Source organism: Choristoneura fumiferana, chromosome Z, assembly GCF_025370935.1.
Source record: "Choristoneura fumiferana chromosome Z, NRCan_CFum_1, whole genome shotgun sequence".
Lineage (NCBI taxonomy): Eukaryota > Metazoa > Arthropoda > Insecta > Lepidoptera > Tortricidae > Choristoneura > Choristoneura fumiferana.
Genome location: NC_133472.1, coordinates 21,412,725 through 21,427,507, shown reverse-complemented (window position 1 = coordinate 21,427,507; position 14,783 = coordinate 21,412,725). Strand labels below are relative to the sequence as shown.

Genomic DNA, 14,783 nt, shown 5'->3' with positions numbered 1-14,783 from the left:
TATTTGAGAAAAGCACCGTACAAGCTTCAAACAATATGTGGTATTGGTATACTAAATCCCTATGCACTATATACTTAATATAACAGACGTTTTGTAATGTTGCGGCTATATATGTGTATCCGAACGTTTATTTCGTTTCTTTTTTAGGCCTTTAGAATTTGAAAATCGAACTTAGTATCGATTTGATCCTCTCGCCTTTTTCATATTGAAGTGAAAGTGACAGATCAAGTTCATCTATTTGGAAATATTTGGAATTCAGTGAGTGGACCCAGCACTGTCCTCAGAATTAAAAAAATAATAATTAAAAAGCTACTTTGTCTCACGAAGTGAGCAAAATGCGACTTTGCTCACTGATTTTTCATAGCAAAACCTGCCTGATTGAGCTGCTGAGGTGAAAAAAAAATTTGTCGATGGAAAAAGTTCAAAATCAGTTTAATTACTGTTTTAGTTATTAATGTTTTTGGCACAATACAAGTAATATAGGCAGTAATTCGACTTCATACTAGAGGCACAGTGTAAGAAAATGTACAGTGGACAAAGTTTTTTGTCTGCGCGCGAAATGCCGACAATCGGCTAGACACTGGAAATGTATCAGGGTTGTCACAAAAAAGTAATATGCAAGTACGTTCCTCAGACTAATAAGGTACTTATGTATAAATTAATGTGGGAACATAAGTACCTGCATTCATTAATGCCTAGTAAATGTAGTCAGTTATAATAAAATATTACTTTTGCGATCTAATATACTTAAACTCTTCGCGGCGAGTTGAAGTGAGTGAATATAACCTAACCTAACCAACAAAAAGTTGAAAAACCCCCGACTTTGTCACTTCAAAGTTCAACGGCTGAACCGATTTTGATAAAACATGTCTAAAAACAATCGCTAGAAAACCTGCTTTCAATTTTAAAAATCGCATACAAATCGGTCCACCCGTATAAGAGCTACGGTGCCCCACACACACACACACACACACACACACACACACACACACGCACGCACACACAGGCAGACAGACAGACATACAGACAAACTGACACACAGCGGTCAAACTTATAACACCCCTCTTTTTGTCGGGGGTTAAAAACGCAAGTTAAATCTCTAGTTTATTTATTTTTTAAAGATGCTGAACCGACAAATATTTACAGCATTTCTTGATGATGATTTTAATTTTCTGTAATTGAATTTAATAATATAGCTGATTCTCATTCTAACATACAAACGAACATACATTCTGACATACAGCCGTATACTTCACATGTACAACGCATTTCTAATTAACTGGCCACTCCTGTGTTGGAACAATTATTAAATTTTATTCATGACAAATTACGACACCCTTCGCAGGCAGTACCATCGCGCACTGTACGTCGGAGTGGACGGGGCGCCCGCGGGGCCACGCCGCTCTCCCCCGCACCGCACCTCATCGTTGCTCTGTCTAGACGGCCGAGTTTGTTTGGCACTGTATATCAAATTCAAATTCAAATCATTTATTCAGTAAATAGGCCGCAATGGGCACTTTTACACGTCATTTTTTAAACTACCAGCGCTTTCGGAAAGACCATCATTGCCAAGAAGAATGCGCCGTAAGAAACTTGGCAGAAAGTAATTTTTTCATAATAAAATAATTACAAATAAAATACTTAGAACAGTAGTACAGTTAAAAACAGTATACAATTAAAAACTAAACACTAACTATATCTACGTTCAGTGGAAGTGTAGAATGCTTCCACCGTCATAAATTAAAAATAATAATAATTTAATTCTGAAATATACATTTCAGGTCAAGTAACCATTAAGCTTTTGGATTTCGAAGGCAAGCTCACGTCTGCCGCCCCCAAAGTTAGCTCACACGCACTCATGTCATGCTCTGAAGGCAGAGCGGTACCGAAGGCATGGTACCTGTGCGAGGATGTTTAAATGAAGAGTTTCTATTGGTTCATGAAAAACACATTCTTCGCAACACATATTCGCACATTATAGGTGGAAACGCTGCTTTATGAGCTACTAGCCTTTACGGCCTTTACCCGCGGTGTCTCTCGGGTCTGGATTAGATCTGGCCTTATACCACAAAGTTCAAATCGTACCGATCCGCAGAGTGAGAGAGATGGTACAATACGAACTTCGGAATAGCGCCCCTGTTCTGCAAAACGATCCCAAAAATGACATTGTCATGAGGTCTTTATTCATGCTATATGTACAATCAACGTCATAAATAAGTGATCACTTTTGTACCTTGTCGCTTTCAATCGGTAGGTAAACAATTTCGTATGGCTTTCCAAACACGACGTTAAAGTGACAAGGTATAAAAGTGATCACTTATTTATTATGATAAATATCAGTTTTTATTTTGAGTTTATACGAGTACCTACGCATTTGTTAAGTACCTACTGCATAGGTGGTAAACCAAACAATTCTGGCTTGAATTCGGATAATGATGGTAGCACTATAGTTGCGTGTTTAGTCAATGCCTTGTCTAAATGAGGGTCTGGTACCATGACTACTTGCATCCCAGCAGATATTCCCGCTGTGACACCATGTGGCGAGTCTTCAAAGACCAAACACTAAAATAAAATGAAAAAATAATGAGCTTACTTCTTCGTTTTGTACTACAGATTTGAGTCCATTGTTTAATCCAAATTACCTTTGATGGATGTGGTTTATCTGGAAATCTCGCAGCAGCTACAAGGAATATGTCTGGATTTGGCTTTCCATATTTGACTTCAGGGTCACTACTTCCCATTACCATGTGGTGAAATAGATTGAATAAATCTTTATGAGCAGCCACTTTTGTAACAACAGACCTTTCACTGGAGGAGGTAGCTAATGCAAACGAGACTTTAGTTTCGTGCAAGTGTTTAATTAATCTTGCTGCTCCTGTAGAAACAAAAAAATAAATTATTTAAATAATGTCTTTATGACAGAGAGAATATACATAAAGAATTTATAAAAAAAAAACAATTGCTATTAATTACTCTATTACCATCTAATAAAGGAGTGCCGGCAAGCATAGTGTCTCCCAGTTCTAGTAGTTGATTCCTGAACTCCTCTGGAGAAACTGGAAGATTTAATTCCTTACACAAGATCTCTGACAAGCGTTGTTCGGTTCCCCCAAGTACCTTCATCATGAGCTCATCTGTATATTTATGCCCATGACTTGCACATAACTGAGTGACCATCTTCTTGTAAACCAATTCAGTATCTGAAATAAAAATGTTTTTCATAATTCACCCGAATTCTCACCTTAAATGTATATTTCAGAATCATTTTTTTTTAAGTCATGATGGTGGAAGCGTTCTACACTTCCACTGAACATAGTTACATATTTATTTTTAGTTTTGTAACTAAAGGACCCCATATATCCTTGTATTATTATTGTTCTTTTTATTTAATTTTTTCTTTAATTTTATACTATAGTTTTTATGTACTTTCTTTGTAATTATTTTATAAAAAAAATACTTTTTGATTTCTGCCAAGTTTCTTGCGGCGCATTCTTCTTGGCAATGATGGTATTTCCGAAAGCGCTGGTATTTAAAAAAAATGACGCGTAAAAGTGCCCATTGCGGCCTATTTACTGAACAAATGATTTGAATTTGAATAATGTCACTTATTGATGATGAAACATTAAGGAACTTATTTTGAAGATTTTATAGTACGGGAAAAATTGCATATTTTGGCGGTCAAATATGTATACATCAATGAAACTTTGTTTATAACTTTTATCTTGGCACTAGAAATGAGGATCTTCCGAGTTCTACCAAAATTTAGACGTCCTACCCTTTCTCAGGCCAGGGGGTATGGGCAGGGGCCAACGTTTGACAAATGCAAATTTTACACGTTTAATTTTCGATGTAATTTTTTGCGCTGAATCGAATGAGACTATACCCATACTCATGGGTTTAATATTTTGCGAGATATGAAGGGTTTTTATTGAAAACATAGAACAGTCTAAAAATCAGTTACCAACAATAGTTTCTCAAGATGTGGATGTGATGGTAACACTGTTTGCTCTCAGTGATCCTGAGAAGCCTATATTGTTGCTTAAACCGCTTAAACCCAAAATTGGTCGAGTTTTTGTATGTTTTCAACAAACATCCTTCATATCTCGCAAAATATTGATCCTATGAGTATGGGTATGGTCTCATTCGATTCAGCGCACAAAAATACATAGAAAATGATAACTCATTTCCAGGGGGTATAGGTGGGAATTTAACTGTTTGTTCGGGTGGAAACTTTCAACTCAAATTTAGTACAGTCAGCAAAAGATGCTTGTATAAGATTTTTTAACAAAAACATATGAGTGAACTATTTTTAAAACATTCTAGTGAGATACCGAGCCCATCAAGTACGAGTGGGACTCGCACTAGACCGTTTTTTTTAAACCTACATCTTGCAAAAGATTAATCCTATAAGTATGGGTATGGTCATTCGATTCAGCGCAAAAAATTACATAGACAATGACACCTAACACGCAGAGTACGTAAAATTTGCTTTTTTTTTAACTCCCTCCCTCCCTGCTGGCCATTCCCCCTGGAAGTGAGGTATCATTTTGTATGCATTTTTTTGAGCTGAATTGAATGAGCCCATACCATACCAGGTTGTTTGTCTTGTGTTTGTTGAAAACATAATAAACTAAATATTTTTATTTTAACTCGACCAATTTTGGGTTAAAGCAACAATATAGGCTTCTCGGGATCACTGAGAACAATCAGTATTACCATCAATCACATCCACATCTTGAGAAACTATTGTTGGTACTTAAGTGATTTTTAGACTGTTCTCGGTTTTCAACAAAAACCCTTCATATCTCGCAAAATATTGATCCTATGAGTCTGGACTCATGGTTATGGTCTCATTCGATTCAGCGCAAAAAATTACATAAAAAATGACACCTCACTCACTTAGTTCGTAAAATTTGCATTTTTTTAACATTGGCATTTTAACATTAACAATTTTGGTACGACTCGGCAGATCCTCATTTCTAGTGCCAAGATAAAAGTTATAAACAAAGTTTTATTGATGTACTTGTTTTGCCGCCAAACTGTCTTATTTTACCTGTGCTATTAGGTTTAAGTATCATATAAGAATCACTAAAATATTCAACATGTCTCAACTTTTTTCATATGTCCAAAAAATCGATTTGAAAAGTAAGTATTCAACAATTAATTCATAATTAGGCTTTTTTTGAATTCACAATAATAATCAATTACTTTTTATTGTTTCATAACATATTTAACCCTATTTATGTTGCTACATTGTCCATCTGTTTTTCACAGGGCTGTCTACTGAGAACAGCAATAGATTATTCTGCTGAAATTTATACATGTGTTATTAAGTATTGCGGCTACAACAAAAAATAAAATACTTATATTAATTTAAAAACATAAAAAAAAGAGTGAGTCCTAATCAACCAATATAAAATGACACCACACTGCCTTTATTTATTATATTACTTAGAAGCAGGGCTCTGCTATTGCCTGATTTTTATACTTTTGTTTTTGATAAAATTGAAATATTTCGCTCCTGCCTATAATACCACATTTTTCAAAATACTACTTTACCTGTTTATCACATTCCCCCTATACCAGATGTCCAAAATATGACATTTCACCAAAAAGATCACTTCCTTGAGTAATCTTCAATTTTGTAATGTGGTTCAACAAGAATCGGGTAGTATATAGTATGATTGGTTTTTTGGAGTCTTTTTTTGTATTTTTTATTTCAACTCCAAATTTGTTACTTTTACGGGTATCCCGTGAAACCATATCGAAAATACAAACTGAGATATGGATGCACAGAAAAACCAGAAAAAGAGACCAGCGCTGGGAATCGAACCCAGGTCCTCAGCAATCCGTGCTGCGTGCTATAACCCCTACACCACCGCTGGACAGGAATCTAGACACAAATTTTTCCTATGCATACATATCTCAGGTTGCTTATTTCTACCTCGCTACTTATGCAGCAGCACTAGCGACATCTAGGTTCCGCTCTCATCGAGAGACGACACACTCTTTCGGAACCAACCGCTCACCCAGACAAGAGATGTCGCTACTAAGCAATCAAATTATGATTGGTTCTTTGGAGTCTTTTTTGTATTTTTTATTTCAACTCCAAATTTGTTACTTTTACGGGTATCCCGTGAAACCATATCGAAAATACAAACTGAGACATGGATGCACAGAAAAACCAGAGAAAGAGACCAGCGCTGGGAATCGAACCCAGGTCCTCAGCAATCCGTGCTGCGTGCTATAACCCCTACACCACCGCTGGACAGGAATCTAGACACGAATTTTTCCTATGCATACATATCTCAGGTTGCTTATTTCTACTATGCTACTTATGCAGCAGCACTAGCGACATCTATGTTCCGCTCTCATCGAGAGACGTCACACTCTTTCGGAACCAACCGCTCACCCAGACAAGAGATGTCGCTACTAAGCAATCAAATTATGATAACAATGGGTTATGTGTGTTCGTTTGTATGTTCGTTCAGCATACAGAAACGGCCCAATAAACCATTGAGTAGCGAAGAATAGCCTGCTATTTGTACCCTAGATAGTGTGCAATTCCTGCAGAAATATGAAAAAGCTGCAGACTATAGATAGTAGGCTATTAACCCTTTCAGCCCAGCTGATGGAGAACTAGTGTTGTACGATAAGCTCTCAGATCCGGTAGCACAGTGTTTTTCAACCTTTTTCATGACACAATCCCTTTAGTATGAAGAAATATTTCCCGACCCCCCTACCCCTTGTTTTTTTTCAATGATGAGTTAAAGGTAACATTTTCTTAATATATATTTTTGAACTTTTTTTTTTTTACTGAAGTAGTTTTCCCAGCAATAATAGGGGCTCGGCGACCCGGATAAAGAGGCTTCGCGACCCCCTGGGGGGTCAGGTCAGGCACAGGTTGAAAAACAACTGCCAATCAAGTATACTCGTTTGCAAATTTTCAAATTTTTGTCACTACATCCTGGATTAGGGCAATCGTCAATTACTTCCGTACCTGGACACATTGCGTCGCGTACCTACTCAAGGGCCTCCAGTCATACCTAGTTGCTATAGTATCATTTCGACAATATTAGCTACATAACGAGTTATCTCATCAACCGGCTCTGCAATAGTAATTTGTGTCTTAGGGCGGTAAATAAGGAATTACGAACGAGAGTCTATTAGAAGCCAGAAGTTGAAGACTGAGGGCTTTAATAAGTCGATGTTCGTAATTTGTTCCGCCCGTGCGGCATATATAGTTTTTCATCACATTTGCGAGTAAAAATGTATATTTGTCAAAGAAAAACTAATATTTTTACAAAAATTGCCAATACCGCTGGCTGCGCTCTTGGCAGCGCAAGCACCCCGCCGCCCTCTCAGTCCGCAGCTGTGCCTGGAGTGCGTGCGTGAGGTCCTCCTGCAGGTCGTGCAGCGCAGCGCGCGCAGCAGTATCAGTATGGGCAATGACTCATTTACCGACTTTGGGTTTCATGAAAAGAACAAAGGTCGAGTGTTTTATTTGGGGGGTTGCAACCACGTAGCCTGCATGTTACGACACTGTTTATGAGCAAGTGTGATGAAAAGTGTTTACCTGGCCGCGTTTAGTCGCCTTTCGGACGTATGAGGATCATTTCTGTGAATGAATTAACTCGCCCACATGACTGAGGAGCTGATATCATTTCAATGAACCTGGCAAACTGGGTAGATTTTGTGTACAGCTTTGCCGAAACGAAAGGGTTAAAACAACTCCCCATGTTTGATTGACTTTTAACTGCTTGAATAAAAAATAACACAATTGCAATTCGCAATTCAAACAATAGTAGATTGTACAAAAAGCATAAAACAAGCTATTTTACAGGAGTCCATATTGACTCGCATAAAATCGATCCTCCGATTTTTTTTCCTGCTACCGATTTGTAGCCAGAATCATCACTCTTCCGAATTTTTAACTTCATAATTTTATTTGTCATAAATTTGTACTACTATCAACTGAGGTCATAATTGTCACTTATCAGAATATCGTAATTCATAACGTTGTCACTAAGATATGTTTGTACTCATAACGCTGGTTTTCATATTTCTGTCATTCATAATCATCAAATTCAATAAACTTGTTAATCATAACATTTAAACATCGATACAGTTTTTTTTACGTTTATTTAACGTTAATACGATGTTGGAACTGGAGTGAAAGTTTTTATATATTATTATCAATATGGAGGAGAAATAAACAAATATAAATAGGCCCAGATGATGATATTGATGAGATTATTTACTTAAATTGTGATTATCCTACTTTACTGGTGGCAGTTTGGTTCTGTAGTGGTCGCAGTTCTAACCTAACCTAACCTATATTAATGGCAGTAGTTTGGTTCTGTAGGGGTTGCAGTTCTAACCTAACCTAACCACTTTACTGGTAGCAGTATGGTTTTGAGGGGGTTGCAGTTTTAACTTAACCTAACCTACATTTCTGACATCTACGAAAACTTATAAGACGATTGAGGGTAAAATTCATATAAAATTGATTTGGTGACGCATTGTTGTTTCTTTGTTACTTACATCTATTGTGGTTAAATAATGTCTGCAGTAATAACATCTAACAGATGGTAATTGCTTCGCCCATTGATAGCGTTGTTATCGAAATACTTATTTTATCACATTTTTTTTTTCACTAAACGAAAGCAACACAGGCCATAAACTGTATGACAGTGAAGTTTATAGCTACAAATAAGTCTGCTTTAAAAATATATGATAATGAAGGTTAATGAGCACAAAACAATATGCTTAAAAAAAGTATGACAAAAAAAAGGAATACAAGAGATATTTATGACAACTGCCATTATGGTTTTAAATGTTTCGGAGTTATGATCGGTAGTAATAGTGACTAAGTATTAATAGTGAGTATTATGACAGAAAATTGTATGACAAACATTTTCGGAGTTCCAATAATCGGGGTTGAAAAATTATGCCAACTTTGGCGCACCCATTTTACAGGTATGGCGAGGGTGGATGGACACCTTGAGGGGAAAATGATTTTAACATTCGAGATTCACACTGCTTTTCACTAATTGAGAGGAAATGAAATATTAACAGTGGAAACAAATTTTCTCTTACTATGTTCCTTTTATTTTTCATGCATTGCTATATAATCATTAATTTTTAGTTTTCTTGATTTATTATTTTAATAATTTTTATTTTATGTAAAACCAAAAAAGTTTTACATCAAATAAAAATTATTAAAAAAATATATAGAAACTCTTTTGTTTGTGGCTGTTGACACCTGATTACCTTGGTCTTAGACGAAGATTTTACTTTATGCACTAGAGCATAAAAAGTCATTTTATGTTGCCTAGATTCAGCATAAATAACAACTTTACGAGCATGAGAGGAAGAAGTTTATACATATCCACCCCAAAAAATAATTTAATGAAATAGTGTTTTATTTATAAGAAGTAGCATTTTAAAGAAGCTAGAGGATGGCAGTATTGTTTGTTACATACACATCGGAACATACACAGGTACAGGTTTTTTGAGGGAAATGTGTGTATTTAATATCGGCTAAAAATCATTTAACAAAAGACTAGGTCTATGTCAGAAATTAATAATTACGACTCTTTTTTTGATGATGTAAAACCCCTTATAACATCGAAATATTGGGAATGTTAGTGAAATATGTACCACTTGATATGCTTAATTTCCAGAAGTACATTAACCTTGACAACCAAAAGTTACCAAACAACAGTAACTTACCTAACAAAAGTCCGTCCATATCAAAAATACAATGTGTTACATTTTTTGTCTTGATCGTGGATATGAATCGCTTCCCGAAAGTATTGAAGATTGATTTAGTACAATTCAACATTGTTAAGGCGGCTTGTTATGGTTATGTAAATCTATTACTTAATAGGTTAATCTTTAAGAAAATATCTAAATAATCACAAACTATTATTTGAGTAGCAACATTATTCAAATGTCATGGGCAAACAGATCAAAGAGTATAAGAAAACAGACATTTGAGCTTGTACTATTATCTATTCTGTGACTTGTTAAGTTTAGTACCTTTGTGTGTTAAAATAGTTTTTTGGAAATTTACTGCTGTAACATGGGTGAAACAATCAAAAGTGGTGTGCGACAGATATCTTTTATATTAATTGTGGTTCTTAAGATTCACTTTTTCTCAAAAATATTCGTATTAACCTTTTTTTACCAATAGGCATGCGATATACAGAGAAGTATAAAGTAGGCACGATTCTTATGCCTATTCGTCACTTGTACGGCAGAGCAGAGAAGCTTCTGTACTTGTACTATTACTTATTCTGTGGTGATACCATCTGCAATTTTTTTGACTGACGCGTTTTTGCAAGTTCATCTTTCATTAGCCAGACTATGTTCAAGAGTAAACCGAACCGTTTTTTTTATAATTATTTAATGTGGTCACGTCATGGTCACGTTGATAACATAATGAGTCAAGATACCGGATTTGTGCTTTATTTAATCTGAAATACCCTCTTTAATTTAAAACACTACTTTTTTTACTGTCCAAAGAAATGTAAATACCGGAAAGTCCTGTTGCGACACGGCAAATTTGACGACTTATTCAGCCAAAATCCTACTAAAAGTGGTTATAATTTCAATCCTCGCAACATTATCACGTGTGAATTACATGCACGGTACGTATACATGACGTAATTTCTTGTTTTTTTTTTTCTATAAATAAAAATAAATCGTAAAATGTGTTGCTAAGCGCACAACTCGGGAACGGCTGGAGCGATTTCGCTAATTTTTTATTTGTTGTGTTCGTTATTGTCAGGAGATGGTTTTTATGGAAGAGAATTTAGAAAAATTACAACGGGGACGAAGCCCCGGGAAACAGCTAGTACATAATACATAACAAACTAACTTGTCAGTTTTTATGGGCGTGTACGTGAAATATCAGGTCGGTATTATCTGTGCCGGTAAATAGTGTAACCCGCAGGGCTACTACGAAAGTCGAAGTTCGTGTCGTGCGGTCCTTCTCGCTTTTGTATTAAACGGTATAAGTGTCAGAGGGACCGCACGACACGAACTTCGAGTTTCGTAGTAGCCCTGCTGGCCAAGCTAGGTCTGCAATGGAATAATTTGGCAACACTGTATTTTAACGTCAAATCACGTACATAATATGCGTTACATTTGGCAGTGTTACCATATTATTCTCTGCAGTTAGCTTGGCTCGGCTGCACGAAACTCGAAGTTCGTGTCGTGCGGTTCCTCTGGTACTTACACTATTTAATACGAGAGCGAGAGAGACGGCACGATACGAACTTCGAATTTCGAGTTTCGTAGTAGCCCTGCTGGTATATATGTCCCCGCCATAAGGGCGGAAACATACGCAGAAACGCGACGCCACGCCACGTCGTCGCTTACGGTACGGACGGTAAGATACGAACTTCGATTTTCGAATTTCCTAGTAGTCTTATTGATTATAAATACAAATATAATGGCTACGAATAAATAACAAGTCTTAGGGGCTGTTTCACCATCTACTGATTAGTGTTAACTGACGGTTAAATGTGATGCCGTCCGTAAAGACTTATTATTTATTCGTAGTATAATGGCACTGATAATCTAGTATTGCGGGACTACTACGAAATTCTAAAATCGGTTCGTCTCGTTCCGTCTCTCTTATCTAACATACTATTTAATACGAGAGTGAGGGACGGCATATTACGAATTTCATTTTTCGGATTTCGGAGTAGGCCCTCTGACACGCGTTGGATAGAGAGCGTGTGTTGTGCAAGCGTGTCGTGGCGTTGGGGTTTAAATAGTGTGTTGGCACCTTAAGGCTTAGATTAGTACTTTCTACGGTAAAGGCCTTATCGTGATATTTATTTTTTTCTCATGCCCGTTGTTGTACCCACGTGTTATTCTATTATTTCTTATCTCTAATTCTGATACTGTGTGTGTAGTGTGTAGTATGACAACTATGACAAGCCTCTATATCCTTTGCTTTGCCTATACTGCAGTTCAATGCAAACAGTTGGCAGCCTTGATCAACTAGCTGAATGATTCTCATCCCGGATTGGTTGGACTGATGGACTAATCTACATCATTGTCTGTCATTACATTGCAGTCGGACTGCGGCCATCATGGATCGCAGTTGATTGTGAAATTATTTATTAGTGAGCACGCGCTTACGTTTTTGTTTATAGTAAAAAATACGTTTAAAAACGATTTATAAAACGTTAATCCTAACACATTATTTATCATTAATGTTTATAAATTAAATTATGAATAATGGCTGTTAGAGAGTGTTATTGTGTTGAACTGTCGCCCAGAAAAAAATCGATTCAAGGATTGAGAATGAGCCGAATGTTGTTTGTTCTGATACTCGCCAGTTATATGGCGAGTAATTGTGTCGCAGATACGGAAGTATCATGCGCAAATGTACGAAGTTTCTTTGAAAAGAAAGGAATGTTGTCGGCGGTCGACATGCAGGAACAGCCTAACTCAGGTGAGTGCATTGATTGCGTGCCGCTGCAAACAGCGCTCGGCGCGCCCGTTGAATTCATATTCGTACGATAATGAAGATAACGATTCTACACATAGATTACTTGGACTACTTGGTCCTTATACGTGTAATACATGTAATGTCACAGGCTGATGGAAATTAGCCTTTACATGCGTTTTTATTAAATTTAATAAGTAGTACTGGTGGACAATAATTATTGCCTACAGATACGTCTTTTTCTGAATTATCGAGGATCAACATTATTTTGGGACAAATTCGCGGAAGTGATATAATAGGTAAATATATCATGCACACACGCAGTAGTATTGGCAGAATATAATTAAAAGATAAAACACAATAAATTTAACATAGTATCAAGAGACATGAGCAAAAGAAAACACGATAGTAATTTTTTTACTTGACTGACATTGTCATCAATATTTGAAAATACCAGACAATATTACTTTTTAATAATTTTTTTTCAAATACTTAACATTCTCTTTTGTCTCTTATGCTCTCACACCCATTGCATTTGCACACCATCCAAACTTCCCTTTCACCAAAGGTTTGGTTAGTGCAACAGCCACCATACAACTTGTCTCAATGTAATTAACAGCTATCTGTTTATTTACAATTGCTTCCCTTACAAAGTGGTAGCTTCTATATGCTTAGTAACTTGGTGATGTACTGGGTTTTGCGCAATGGCTATTGCCGACTGACTATCACTGAGGATATTCACACATGTTTCCTCTGATACTGTCAAATCTGCTGTAAATCTCCTTAGAAATACAGCCTCTCTTGCAGCTTCCGACATAGCCATGCATTCTGCTTCTGCAGTTGATAAAGCGATGGTCTTCTGCTTACTGCTTTGCCAACATATAGCTCCTCCTTGAGCTAAGAAGACATAACCAGTCCAAGACTTCCTATCGTCTTCCTTGCCACCATGACTAGCATCAACATACCCTTGAAACATTCTAGACGTTATGTTTCGAGAATATACTATTCCATAGCTTTTGGTTCCTTTCAAATACCGTAGCACTCTTTTGGTTGCTGTCCAAATTTCTTCCGTGTAACAGTTGTTAAACTGACTCAAGAAGCTTACCGTGTGCATAATATCGAGTCTAGTGCACACTGCAAGGTACATCAGGGATCCAATCAAATTTTGATATGGAATTCTTTTGTCTGGTTCCAGTCCATTCTCCAATTTCTCTAGGTGAGAACCAGGGACTGCCGGTGTGGCAACTGTTTTACAATTCTCCATTTGAAAAGTCCTAAGGAGTTTCTCTATATACCGTTCTTGGTAAATTTTAATCTCATCCTTCGTTTGAGTCATCTGCATTCCTAATATAAGGTCTGCCTTACCAAGATCCTTCATCTCAAATTTTGACATAAGGTGCTTCACAATCTTAAGCTCGTTTTATTATTCCAAAAGATTAGTAGATCATCTACATAAACTGCTATTATTGTGACCTTAGACTGTTTAGACCTTATGTAGATGGCTCGTTTTTAGACTGTCTAAATTGAAGTTTCTTCAACTCACAATCTAATTTGCTGTTCCATGCTTGTGGACCTTGTTTCAGCCCATAGAGAGAACTTCTTGAACTGTAGTTGGTTCCTTCTCTGATTCAGTTGCATTGTATAAGATGTGGTCTGGAAACTGCTTAGATTTTCTTTCTCTTAAAGGATACCTTCTTTCAGTTTAAGGTTCTTCATTTTCTTCTTCATCAGCTGATATGAAGTTATCTATTTCAGATTCATAGTCAAATCTTTCAAGTGGTTGACACTGAACTTGATCATTTGACTCAAGAGTGACTTCTTCTTCGTTTTCAATTTGAGGCAGCTGAGGTTCTTCCCTCATTTCAATCTCCACTCGACCTCGAGACCACCTGATTGAACTTCCTCCCTCGTGTGATTCTCCACGTGAGGTGACTGGGCTTCTTCCTGTCTGGGTAGTGGTTGAACCTCATGCTCCTCGTGTTGAATAGTGACAGGCACTTCTTCCGTGACTGATACTTGTTTCTCGGATTAGTATTTTTGCCCTTCAAAAAATACCACATCTTTGGCTTTAAACACCTGACCAGTTATTGGGTTTAATAGTCTATAAGCTTTGGCATTGTCCCAAAAACCTGTGTGCACTAACTCCTTGCTTTTTGGATCCCATTTGGTCCGCTTTTGATCTGGGATGTGCATAAAAGCTCTGCATCCGAAAACTTTGATATTCTTCAGGTCACATTTCTTTCCTGTCCATGGTTTTTCTGGGGTTTTATCTCTGACTGCAATAGTCGGTGATCTATTCTTCAGATAGACTGCA

At 36.8% G+C, this 14,783-nt stretch overlaps 2 protein-coding genes across 2 annotated transcripts in view; one reads left to right on the top strand and one right to left on the bottom strand.

Annotated features, from left to right (window-relative positions):
* Positions 1-1,852: 1,852 nt before the first annotated feature.
* Positions 1,853-9,936, bottom strand: LOC141431538 (probable pseudouridine-5'-phosphatase). Its single transcript, XM_074092720.1, has 4 exons — positions 9,736-9,936; positions 2,982-3,200; positions 2,643-2,875; positions 1,853-2,562 (listed from the first exon to the last, which is right to left on the bottom strand). The coding sequence occupies exons 1-4, from the start codon at positions 9,845-9,847 to the stop codon at positions 2,386-2,388; spliced, it is 741 nt and encodes a 246-aa protein (XP_073948821.1). The 5' UTR covers positions 9,848-9,936; the 3' UTR covers positions 1,853-2,385.
* A 2,125-nt stretch (positions 9,937-12,061) lies between these two features.
* Positions 12,062-14,783, top strand: part of LOC141441231 (glypican-6-like) — a 92,992-nt gene continuing 90,270 nt past the window's right edge. Inside the window, exon 1 of the mRNA XM_074105904.1 lies at positions 12,062-12,475. Coding sequence (XP_073962005.1) covers positions 12,259-12,475 — 217 coding nt within the window. The 5' untranslated portion in view covers positions 12,062-12,258. The remainder of the gene's footprint in view (positions 12,476-14,783) is intronic.